The sequence below is a fragment of the Microcaecilia unicolor genome, chromosome 7, assembly GCF_901765095.1.
Source record: "Microcaecilia unicolor chromosome 7, aMicUni1.1, whole genome shotgun sequence".
In the NCBI taxonomy this organism is placed as follows: Eukaryota; Metazoa; Chordata; class Amphibia; order Gymnophiona; family Siphonopidae; genus Microcaecilia; species Microcaecilia unicolor.
The window spans coordinates 132,315,742-132,329,269 of NC_044037.1; the positions used below are offsets into that span (position 1 = coordinate 132,315,742).

The 13,528-nt window shown below is 45.4% G+C and overlaps 1 protein-coding gene across 1 annotated transcript in view; it reads right to left on the reverse strand.

Moving 5' to 3' along the window:
• Window positions 1-13,528, reverse strand: part of LSS (lanosterol synthase) — a 968,970-nt gene that overhangs the window by 408,806 nt on the left and 546,636 nt on the right. The window contains exon 13 of the mRNA XM_030210819.1: window positions 10,897-10,968. Within this exon, the coding sequence (XP_030066679.1) occupies window positions 10,897-10,968 (72 nt within the window). The remainder of the gene's footprint in view (window positions 1-10,896; window positions 10,969-13,528) is intronic.

Sequence of the window (13,528 nt, forward strand, 5' to 3'; positions counted from 1 at the left end):
TAAGTAGTAGTAGTAGTCCCACTGAGAACTTTACACTTGACTCTTTCTCACGAGACCGCTTTTAGTTATTTAGGACCGAATGTGGAATAATCTCCCTTCTGCACTCAGAATTGATATATCCATCAATCATTTAAAGTTCTTCTAAAACTCTTCTTTTCTCTGAAGCTTTCCCTACTTTCTTCTTAGGGTTTTTTTTTTTTCTTTTCCAGCCCCTCAGTAACCACAGAACGTATTTGCTTTAATTGTTGTAAACTGCCTAGTTGCCTGTATAGACTTTATTCGCAGTATGTCAAGTGTATGGGAAAATAATAAATAAAATTCTTTGACATTGGATTTAAGACTTGAAAAGTTCTATTGTTTGTTTCATAAAAATCTTAAGATATTTTTTATTTTAGGATTTCCTTAACATCTGTTTAATTCCTATTTTTACTGTAATTTGTATTATTGGATTATTATGCACATTTGATATGTATCTTTAATCATGTACATCGTTTTGGACCTGTAAGGGATTTGGCAGTCAACAAATATCAGATTAGATTAGATAAACACCCCCAACAATGATGCAAAGCAGCATTAGGATGTTTTTCCTATCTACTCACTACTCTAAAAGAATATTCAAATTTTGGAGTCTTATTAACAAAGGCAACACAGAACTCCCTCCACTAACAGGCATTCTCAGGTAATACAAAACCCTGGGAAAATGCTCACATAAGTAGCAAACCAACCCACCAACCCAATACTAAAACTCAGAACCCCCCAAAAAAGCTATAATCTAGCCTGTAAAAAGTAGGCAATGCAAATACTGTAATCTGCACTAGAACACCAATATATTTCCTATTATGAGGTACAGATTATAAAACAGAACAAGCTGGACTGCTATAGATCCCTACACAAAAACTACAGGCTAGTAGAATACCAGCCTTGGTCACACATACAAAGCACAGACAGAGCCTCATCAAATACAGAATAAGGGACTACAGAACAGAAAGAGAAACTTACAGACACAAACTGACTGTCCATATACTGCAAAACTGAAGAAACAAAAACAGACGTGCCCATCCTCTTGCATCATGCAAAATACAAAAGATAAAAGATACCCATTTCCCAAAACTAACAGAGAAAATCAAAGACTTCCCAAAATAGGAGCAGAAAATCCTAGAGTAAACAGAAAAAAAAACAACAGATACAGCACCAAGGGCCAGATGCACTAAACTTAACGAGCCATTAACGAGCAAGTAGTAAACCCTGGCATGCACTAAAGGCTTATCCGAGCCATTTTCCGGGTGACGGTAGCAGCTAACGAAAATGGAATGCAGATGAGCAAATTGTGTAGAAACTCTATTGTAATGAGATGCACTACTGAGATGCACTACCGTTTCCCGATTGACTTAACGCTGGAAAATCTAACGAGAGGTCTATCTCGTTGGGGCTGCGCGGATTGAAAAACTTCTATAAAGTAACAAAAAAAAAAAAACGGGGAAAAAAAAGGCAAGTGCTCGTCAGGGACGTCCTTTATGGACGTCCTTTTTGGACAGTCCTCCCCAGGCGAGCTGACGCTGGAAATGGTTCTATCCAACGTGAGAGCACAGCGCGGCTCTGATCATAAGCGCCTTTCTTCGACCCGGCATCACAGGCTGAAAGTAGCAACTCCGCACACACTCTGAGGCGAGGGGAGTGCTGAACAGCTGACCGCACACCAAGACCAAATCGGAAGCGGCAGAAAGAGAGGAGAACTGCGCGCTGGAGACCGCCTCGAAGTGAAGCCTGACAGTGACCCCCATGAAGGACCCGCACCCGTGGGCTGACCACTGCGAATCCGCGTCAACAGTAGCGGCTGAGGAGTGAGATGCCCGCACCCACCCTGCACGAAGCCGGTTCCCTTGCGTCTGCCTGCATGATCCTTCCTCTCACCCGTACAGTGGTTTCTCGTCGCGATCCTGCCTCCAACCAGTGCAACAACCAAAAATAGCGCTCAGCTAAATGCGATGTGATTGGCTCAGAGACTTCCAGATCTCTCAGCTGGGTAAAGCACGTCCAAAAAGGATGTTTTATTATTGCGGGGGGGGGGGGGGGGGGGATCACAGTCCAAAAGGATGTCCTTTATGGATGGGCGTCCTCAACTGTGCCTTCTTCCTGGATCCCCGACTGGATCACACATGGAGAGAGGGAGGGAGCGAGCGAGCCAGGACACCGGGGGCAGGAGGAAGGGAGGGATCAAGTGAGAGAAAGAGACCGTCACAACAGGGAGGGAGCAGCAGGAAACATAGACGGTGCTGGGGGCAGCTAAGCCCTTGTGCAGCGGGATCGACATGCTGCTAACTTTTATTGTTTTGAGTGAAGGATTGGCATGCGCAGAGCAGCCAGCATAACGCTTGGCTGCTCTGCTCATGCTCGACCTGCCGACTGTTTAACAATGGAATAGAGAATGCAAGTGAGCTACAACGAGCAGCTCATTTGCATTCCTATTCCTTGATGCATGCCCGTTTCCTTACCGATTGCTAAGGGAATCGGTAAGGGGAAGGGCTCTAACGATTGTTTAGTGCATCTAGCCCCAAATATATTATGGTCAATATTTAGAATAGTTTAAGTAGGCAGAAAAGGCTTCAGCCCACTTAAACCACACTGAGCTGGCTGGGCAGTCCAGGAGCAGAGTCAAGACAGACCTGGAAGTTATGTAGGCACCATTAATATTCTGTGCCAGTGCCTAACCAGGCATAAAAAGCAGTCCTATCTTTGCCTGATCAGGTATGCAGGTACTGGAATTGAATACTGGCCAACACCAGCATAACTTCCGGGTTCACCAACAATGACCCAGCTATTGAATGTGGGTATCCAAAACATGGCCAGGATTGAACATCTGGTCTAATTTAGCTGGCAGCAGTCAACGCTTAAATACTGACCACCACCAGCTAAATATTGACCCAGATGTATTGTACTACCAGGCAATAAAAGTTATCTAACCAGGGACAATATGGACAAGTAACAGAAACTGAAAATTGTTTTTTATTGTCCTCTCTGTACACTGTAATTTTATTGTGTTATTACTATTTGTAAATTACTTCCCTCTGCTTATTGTACCTCAACCCATAAAGGGGATAAATTCTATAAAACAGGCACTAGCATTTATATGCCAATGATGAGCATAAATGATTATTTATTTAATTTATTAGGATTTTAATCACACCTTTGCAAGTAGTAGCTTTCTGGAATTATCACATATTAAACTGACTACTAAAATTTCAGCAATTTGTTCCACCATGTTGCAGCTTGGTAAGTGAAAGATGCTTCTAATTCAGTTTATATACAACCCCTTGTAGTGAAGGGAATTGTAGATACAAATAATGTCTTGAACTGGATGCACATTCTTGTCTAATAACAAGATCATGGGGTGGTACGTATTATGGGGCTAACCATGCAGAACTGAAAAAAAAACAAGTACAACAATTTAAAAAACTGAATAGGCTTTAATCAGTGAAGATCTATAAGCAGAAGTTTAGCACTCTCAATCTAGATGCTCTATAGATCAGACGGGCTGTTGTATTTTGCAGTAATTGAATCACCTGTTTAATCTTGGGTATTACAAGTGAGATATCTCCATCTAAAGAGATAAAAATAGTTATATTGTTTGTATAAATAAACGGATGCAACCCGAGCCTCCTCCTCCTCCCTTTGTCCCAAAGGGTCCATCAGAATATTAAATAGGGTTGCAGACAATGGTGAGCTCTGCGGATCGCCACATGCTGGTGACCATTCCTGACAGAACTCTCCCCTCATTTTTACCTGATATTTCCGGTTAGTGAGGAACCCTTTAAACCAGTTCAACACTGCTCCAGCTATGCCCAACCCACTCATTAGATTTAATATAATGTCATGATCAGGGGAGAGTCACATGGTGCAATGAGCTGAGCAGCTGTGTCTAGCTGGAGCTCGAGAGCCCTCGCCCTGTTAAAGCTGGAAACCGCTCCATTAACTTTAATTACTGAGGCTGCTAACCCTGATTAACTTCTATGGACAAATACCTCAATAAAACTCCAGCTGGGATGACACTTAGAGCGGCAAAAAAGGAGAAAGATAAAAGCAAGCTCGTCACCCCGGAAGCCAAGATGGCGAGGGTAACCACATTGTCGGAGAAGTCCTTCTCCGAGTTACAACTTGTGCAGCTAACGGAAGCAGTTGAAAAGGCTTGGAAACCTAAATGGGAAGCTTTCGACCAAAAACTGGATCTGTTTCACACAAAATTAGAGGGACTAGAACAGAGGACATTGAAATAAGAGTCTCGGCCCTAGAGGATGATTCCCAGGGTTAGAGCACAGACTTGCTTATGATCAAACAGAAATTACAGGAGCAAGCAGAAAAATTAGAAGACTTAGAAAATCTGCTCCCGGCGGAATAACATCCGAAATAGTGGGCCTAGCAGAAAGCATACTTGAACGAAACTTGGTGCCATGGCTGACGGATTGGCTAAGGAGCTGGCACTTTCTGATTCCTTGGGACCTGTGGTGATAGAGAGGGCGCACAGAGTAGGCCGCAAATCAGACCTGCAAAAATAGGCCGAGGGTGATTAGTAGCAAGCTGCTTAATTACCGACACAAAGTTGAAATTCTAAATGGATTCAAAATACGTCGAGCGGACTTAACCTATGAGGGGGCGGCATGTTCAAGATTACTCTGTGGAAGTACAAGGAGCAATGGAGAAAACTTCATCCCATATGCGCTAAGCTGGCGCAGAAACAAATAAGATTCACACTTCAATACCCAGCACACTTGAAAATCCATATCCAAGGGCAGCGGCGAGTTTACAAATCAGTTGCAGACGCTAAAACAGTGCTGCAAGAACACAACATTATTGAAGGAGACTGATGTGTTTAGTAAGTGCTGTTGGGCACACGAGGTTTGCACAAGTAACTATAGTGAGTGGTGAACAAATCAGAGTCCAGGGCGAGGGGGCTTTCTGCAAGCCAGGTGACTCTGTGCATCGCCAGGCCTTGGCCCGGAGATGGTTGGGGGTCTGAACGTGTGTTTGGGGATTGGGAGGGGAGGGGGTTTGGGTTTCGTTATTGGTTTGATATGGAAGTTGGGGATGGGATTTGGCATGCGGCAGGGTGTTAGGTTTACTCAATTTGCTTGGACGGGTTGGAAAGGGCAGGAGGGAGAACAGAGTTGGAGTGGTAAAGATGCTATGTCAACATATGCTGGCAAGAAGCCAGATACTATAAGAAGTCAACAAACACTAGTAAATGAGTTGCGTATAACATATGTCTGCTAGAATAATTTCATGGAATGTGGGGTGGCATTACCTCCCCGATAAAGAGATCTAAAATCTTAGCAGCACTGAAAAGGCATAAAGCGGATATTGCGCGTCTCCAGGAAACGCGCCTTACCGATCTAGAACATGCTAATTTACAGAAATATGGGTGAGTGAGGTGTATGGCGGCCTCATCCCAAGGGAGGAAAGAAGGGGTGGAAATGTTGTTTCGGAAGGGACTCCCATACAAGGTAACCTTAATGGGTAAAGGGAGTAAAGGAGACTACATATTACTTAAGAGTGTGGCTGCAAGGGATGGTTTTTTTGTTGCTAGTACTATACGGCCCTAACAATTATGATCCAACTTTCTTTAAGTCCTTGGCTGGAACTTGTTTACAACACCATAATGCTAGATTGATAGTGACAGGAGATTCCAATGTGGTAATGGACCCCCGTCAGGATTGTTCCAACCCGAGGGAATCACAATATAGAGGGGCACACTCCCAAGAGTTCCAAGCATTAACAAGACGCTCAATTGGTGGACCCCTGGTGATCCTACACTATGGAGAAAGGGACTACACAAATAGATCGAGGGCACATGGATCATGCACCAAGATAGATTATATATTATTAGACCGATCCATATTTCACCTAGTCAATACTGCCACTATAGGGCCAGAAGAAATCTCGGACCATGCTCTAATATGGGTGGAGTTGAATGTTACAGCTGGCAAAGGGGGTGTGAATTGGTGGAGATACCCGGCTTACTTACACTCAGACCCACATTTAAAGAGCCATATCCACAAGAGCTGGGCAGAATATGTACGCTTTAATGGGGAGCATGTCGTAAGCCAACCCGAACTGTTTTGGTCTGCACCTAAAGCGGTATTAAGGGGCGCCATTATAGCTTACTGCAGCCTCAAGAATAAGAAGAGGGCGGCGGGGATACTACAGTTAGAGCGACAACTGAGTAGGGCTAAAAGAATCTTCATACACCACCCATCTAAAGCTACCTTTGAAACTTTAAAATCCACACAGGTAGCACTGAATAGTTTGTTACATGAGAAAGAGACCAGGTCAGCCCTCTATTACAAATATAAACTACAGAGATTCGGTAATAAGACTGGTAGAATGTTGAGCCGTTTAATCAAGAATTTGGGGGGGGGGGGGGGTCCCCGTACGGTTACAATGTTAAAAGACTCAAAAGGTAGGCCCACAACGGAGAAAGAGCAGATAGGTCAGGTATTTACAGAGTATTTTGCCACTCTATATATGGCAGAGGCGCCCCCCAGAGGCGCCCCCCACCCCAGAGCAGGCCATGCAAGAGTACCTACACCATGCGGGGCTCTCCAAAATCACAGCAGAAGAGTTAGAGGCCTTGAATATGCCCTTAGGGTTGGGAGAACTACAACAGGTGATTAAGTCCCTAAAGCTGTGCTCAGCTCCAGGCCCTGATGGTTTCACAGGAGAATATTACAAAAGTCTACCTGGGGAAGCCCTGGCAGCTCTATTAGAATATTACAATGAGGTTATAGAAAAGGGACAATTTCCAAGATATGCTAACACGGCTCTCATATCGTTAATACCTAAGCCGGGTAAACCCCATGACAGGGCTGAGTCTTATAGGCCCAATCTTTCTCCTCAATGTAGACATTAAAATAATAGCTAAAATGTTGGCGGAGAGACTGGCCCAGTTCTTACCGCAGTTGATCAATGCAGAACAGGTAGGGTTTGTGAGAGGCAGGCATTCGGTACACATAAGGAAACTCTTGCTGGCAATTGCAGCATGTAAACAAGATGGAGAGCCCTCCTTAGTAGTAAGTTTAGACGCGGAGAAGGCCTTTGACCGGGTGGGACTTCTTGTTTCAGACCTTAGAAAGCATGGGCATAGCAGGGTGGTTCCTGAGGGCGGTTCGTGCTCTATATTGCCAGCCCACGACGAGGGTTCTTGTAAATGGCACAAGAGAGTCAGAGTTCCAAATATGTCGTGGAACGAGACAGGGATGTCCACTCTCCCCGCTACTTTTTGTTTTGTCCTTGGAGCCACTGCTGAGGATCATTACGTCTACCCAGGACCTTGAGGGGGTCACCTTGGCAGGTCATGACATCAGGGCGTTGGCCTACACAGATGATCTGCTGGTTCTACTGAAAAACCCTACCCAGAGCTTAAGCAGGCTGTTGCAGATAATTGAACAACTTGGGAAATTTTCTGGCTTTAAATTAAATTTACATAAGTCCATTGCACTTCCCATTCTACTGGACGTCAAAACGTCTTGGCCTGGACAGTTTCCCTTACAGTGGGCGCAGAGCATGATTAAGTATTTAAGAGTATGTATTCCAGCTGATTTGTCCCAGTTATACAAGCTAAATATACAACGCTTATTAAAAGACACTGAAAAACAATTGCAGGCATGGGGATCCCTTCCACTCTCTTGCCTGGGGCGTATTGCATTGTACAACATGATTGTAGTTACAAAGTGGCTCTACATTTTTCAAACTCTCCCGCTTTACTTAAAGAGGGGGGAGGAAAAGAAATTAATGAGGTTAATGCAAACCTTTTTGTGGAGTGGGAAGAAACCCCGCTTTTCCATTCCAACACTGAGTATACCGTTAGAATATGGGGGTTTAGGACTACTGAACGTGAAATATCTAACAATAGCTAGTGGCATGCGCCACATCACTGACTGGTTTCGCAGAACACAGGACCATACAAATACAGAATTGGAATTACAATTATACCCAGAAACACACTTCAGCAGCTATTTGCATATGATGGGATTACCATTGTCGCCCCTACTGAAGCATACAGGAATAATGACATCAGCAAAAGCAACTTAGAGATAATGTCATGATCAACCAAATTGAAGGCACTAGACATGTCAAACTGGAGCAGTAGAACCTGTCTACTCAAACTAACCTCTCTTCTAAAATTAGGTACCAATGCTGTCAGCACGGTTTTGATACTATAACCACTCCTCAATCCTGATTTGATAGTAGTGAAGAATATCACGCTGATCTAGAAACTTAGCTACTTGTGCCACCACTATTCCCTCTGTTACCTTGGTCAGTAGCAGTATAGATGCAATTGGTCTACAATTTGTTATTTCATTAGACGGGAGGGTAGAATTTTTAGGGATAGATGTTAAAATGATTTCCCCTCCTTTTTGAAAACAACCCTGATCAAGATTATTACCAATAACCTCTGTAACAAAGAAAACAAAATTTTGGGGAAGCCATTCTCATTACTGAGAGAGAAGATGTATGCAGTATGAGTATTTCCTAATACAAGCTGACACTGTCTGGGTAGTGGGCAGTGAGAAAGAGGACCAAATCCTACCTACTGCTATCTTTTGGCAACAACCACCTCCACAGTTTACCACATCTAATATAATAAAACGCACCGTGAACGTTCTAATGAGGACAACGTTCTGAAAGGGTTCGTGGGGTTCGTGGCGTTCGTGTTGTGAAGCCAGCAAGCCGTCTCTGCCCCGCCCTCGCGTCTAAACAAACAAATCCGGAAGCGAAGCGTCAGGGAAGGAGGCGGCGCTCCCGACGTCTACCCTCCTTCGCTGTGTCACAGCGAAGGGAAAGCTAGACGTCGGGAGCGCCGCCTCCTTCCCTGACGCTTCGCTGCACGAACCGCCACGGAGGTAAAGTTAAAAAGAATAAAAAAAAAGGGATGCATGGATGCGAAGGGGGGGGGGGGGGGGGGAGAAGAGGGCGGCCCAGGCTGGGACATGGCAGAGAGAGTAGCATGGATGCGAGGGGGGGGGGGTCATGGAAGGGCGAGAGGGGACTTGCTGGAAAAGGATGAATGGAGGCTGCAGGGGACAGAGGAGTATGGATGGGTATGGATTAGGAGGGCAGGGCACAGGGAGAGAGGGGAATTACTGGAAATGGATGAATGGAGGGGGCAGGGGACAGAGGAGTATGGATGGGCATGGATTGGGAGGGCAGGACTCAGGGAGAGAGGGAAATTGCTGGATAGGGAAAAATGGAGGGGCCAGGTGACAGATGAGCATGGATGGGCATGGATTGGAAGGGCAGGACTCAGGGAGAGGGGAATTGCTGGATAGGGATGAATGGAGGGGACAGATGGGCATGGATGGATATGGATTGCAGAGCAGGCCTCAGGCAGAGAGGGCAAATGCTGGATAGGGAAAAATGGAGGGGCCAGGTGACAGAGGAGCATGGATGGGCATGGATTGGAAGGGCAGGACTCAGGGAGAGGGGAATTGCTGGATAGGGATGAATGGAGGGGACAGATGGGCATGGATGGATATGGATTGCAGAGCAGGCCTCAGGCAGAGAGGGCAAATGCTGGATAGGGAAAAATGGAGGGGCCAGGTGACAGAGGAGCATGGATGGGCATGGATTGGAAGGGCAGGACTCAGGGAGAGGGGAATTGCTGGATAGGGATGAATGGAGGGGACAGATGGGCATGGATGGATATGGATTGCAGAGCAGGCCTCAGGCAGAGAGGGGAAATGCTGGATAGGGAAAAATGGAGGGGCCAGGTGACAGATGAGCATGGATGGGCATGGATTGGAAGGGCAGGACTCAGGGAGAGGGGAATTGCTGGATAGGGATGAATGGAGGGGACAGATGGGCATGGATGGATATGTATTCCAGAGCAGGCCTCAGGCAGAGAGGGGAAATGCTGGATAGGGAAAAATGGAGGGGCTAGGTGACAGAGGAGCATGGATGGGCATGGATTGGAAGGGCAGGACTCAGGGAGAGGGGAATTGCTGCATAGGGATGAATGGAGGGGACAGATGGCCATGGATGGATATGGATTGCAGGGCAGGCCTCAGGCAGAGAGGGGAAATGCTGGATAGGGATGAATGGAGGGGGCAGGTGACAGACAAACATGGATGGCCATGGATTGGGAGGGCAGGGCTCAGGGACAGAGGGGAATTGCTGGAAAAGGATGAATGGAGGGGGCAGGGGACAGATGGCCATGGATTGGAAGGGCACGGCTCACACTCTCTCTCTCATATACAATGTCTTTCTGACTCTCACTCTCACACACTGTCTCACACAGTATCACATTCACTCTCTATGTGCCACACAGTCACTCACACACTCGCTTGGTGTCATACACTCACTCTCACAGAGAATCTGTGTCTCACACACACACTCTCTCTGTTGCCCAGACACACACACTCTCTCTCACACTGTGTCTCACATACACACACTCTCATTCTCACACACACTCTCTCACAAACACACTCACACCCAGACTCACTCTCTCTCTCACACACTCATACTTTCACTCTGACTCTCAAACAGTCACTCTCACATACTCTCCCAAACATACACACTCCAAGGAAAACCTTGCTAGCGCCCGTTTCATTTGTGTCAGAAACGGGCCTTTTTTACTAGTCAACAATAAAAGAGAGCATATCAATGCTCTTAGCTTCTCTATTTTTGAAGTAATGTGCCAATTCCTCTATTTTTGGAAAGTCCTGCCGCTGGTGCTGTTTAAAAAGGAGACAGAGTAGCTTTTAAATAGATCATGGAGGAAAGCATGGTTTAAGTGAGATATTGTCAGAGAGGCTGTAATAAAGGCAAGCGTAGCCTCAATGAATTTAAATTAAAAAGAAAAGTATTACAAGAAACAACCTGAATCATACCTAATCTGATTCTTACCTGTGTAATCCTGAGAAATGTGTGTGCGTGCCTTAAAGAGGAAACAAACTCTACATAGTCCTGAGCTCCAGCCTGAGGAGAAAAACAGATAGGAGATTTTTAAAAAACAGTATGGGAGAGATGAGGCAATAGAAAAAGGGAAGGAACAGTAGAGGAACAGGAAGGGATGGAAAACAGGCAAGGAGTATGGAGAAGCAATGTGAGAGGACAAGGAGAAGATAATAAAGAATGTGAAAAGGGGAAGTGAATGGAAAGAAGAAAGGATGAAAGAAGAAAGTACGAATTAGAGTAAGGAAATGGAAGAGGAAGTTTAAAAAAAAATCCATTCATTTTTATGTTTCCTCCTGAAAAATTAGTGTAACTAAAAATATCTTATAAAAATCCACAAGTCAACCAATCAACACAGATTTAATTAACAAGTTTTCTTAAACACCAGTTACTCCATTAGAGATCTGCAGAGGAAGAGGAGCCTGCATAAGTTTACAGTAAAAGATGAGTCTTGCAGGAAGAGAAAGCAAAGTTACTCATCTGTAGCAGGTGTTCTCTAAGGACAGCAGACTGAGTATTCTCACATCTGGGTGACATCATCCAACGGAGCCCGGTGTAGATGCTGCCTAGTCTATACAGCTATTTGAAAATTCTAGCAGTGTCCTATCGCACATGTGCAGGTGCCTTCCTGCCCGACATGTGATCACAGGTTGCTCAATAGGATAACATAGCTGAAGGAATACAATTCCTATGGGAGGTGGGAGGTAGAGAGAGGCATGGAGATAAAGATTTATCCCCATTCTCATACACGCCATCTTTTTTTCCAGCCCCCCCTCCCTGCATACGCCAACTTTTTCCAGACCCATCCCTTCCTGCACACACATACATCCCTATTTTTCCAACCCCCCTTCCTGCACACACACACACACACCATCCCTATTTTCCAGCCCCCTCCCTGCATCCACACAAACATCATCCCTATTTTTTCCAGCCCCCCTTCCTGCACCTACACACCATCCCTATTTTTCCCACCCCCCTCCCTGTACCCACATTCCATCCACCTTTGTTTCCAGTCCCCCTCCCTACACCCACACTTCATCCACCTTTGATTCCAGTCCCCCTCCCTGCACCCTCACTCCATCCACCTTTTTTACAACTCTGCTCTCTGCGCCCATACTCCATACACCTCCAACCTCTTACACACTCACTAGTCCAGCGTTGGGCAGAGTCGCCCAAAAAACCAACTGAAGTTCCTGCAGTATTTCCACATAATATAATACCGTTACCATGGTAGCACTGCTAGATTTAAAAGAAAATGCCCCCATGACTGCAGGAATTCCCAAAGTAACCATTACCATGTCACTCTCTAGTGGGATTGTATGTGAGAATACTCAGCCTGCTGTTCTTGGGGGAACACCTACTACAGGTGAGTAACTTCGCTTTCTCTGAGACAAGCCGGCGGTAAGTATTACCCCACATCTGGGTATCCTGTAGGAGTACCTCCTGTATCTCACCTTTTGTAGGCCTGAGGCCTGAATAGGCTATGAACCATCTTTCTTAAACTATACTTTCATGGATTCTGCATGACTTTCTGGCAGCACTGTGCTAGCTGACATCCTCCAAGGACATGCAGTACGCCTACACTAGCCCTCCAGTCTACCTCTTGTGAAGCTGAGAAGAAAGTTTCGCAGAAAGACAGGAATGAGGTAATGCTTGTTATTTACCTCATTGTTGAAACATCCTGTACTATTACTAAGGTGGTCCTTCTGGAAGCCCAAAGGTCCCTCTTTGTGGAACTGTGGGTCACCTGCTGGCGTCGGTGCCGGGGAAAATGGTAGAAGCTATTATTAAAAGCAAAATTACAGAGCACATCCAAGGACATGGATTACTGAGACCAAGTCAGCACGGCTTTAGTGTGGGGAAATCTTGCCTGACCAATTTACTTCAATTCTTTGAAGGAGAAAACAAACATGTGCACAAAGGGGAGCCGGTTGATACTGTGTATCTGGATTTTCAAAAGGCGTTTGACAAGGTACCTCATGAAAGGCTACAGAGGAAATTGGAGGGTCATGGGATAGGAGGAAATGTCCTATTGTGGATTAAAAACTGGTTGAAGGATAGGAAACAGAGACTGGGGTTTAATGGGCAGTATTCACAATGGAGAAGGGTAGTTAGTGGGGTTCCTCAGGGGTCTGTGCTAGGACCGCTGCTTTTTAATATATTTACAAATGATTTAGAGATGGGAGTAACTAGCGAGGTAATTAAATTTGCTGATGACACAAAGTTATTCAAAGTCGTTAACTCGCGACAGGATTGTGAAAAATTACAAGCGGACCTTACGAGACTGGGCGGCTAAATGGCATATGATGTTTAATATGAGCGAGTGCAAGGTGATGCATATGGGGGAAAAAAGAACCCGAATTATAGCTACGTCATGCAAGGTTCCACGTTAGGAGTTACGGACCAAGAAAGGAATCTGGGTGTCGTCGTCAATAATACACTGAAACCTTCTGCTCAGTGTACTACTGCGGCTAGGAAAGCGAATAGAATGTTGGGTATTATTAGGAAAGGTATAGAAAACAGGTGTGAGGATGTTATAATGCCGTTATATCGCTCCATGGTGTGACCGCACCTTGAGTATTGT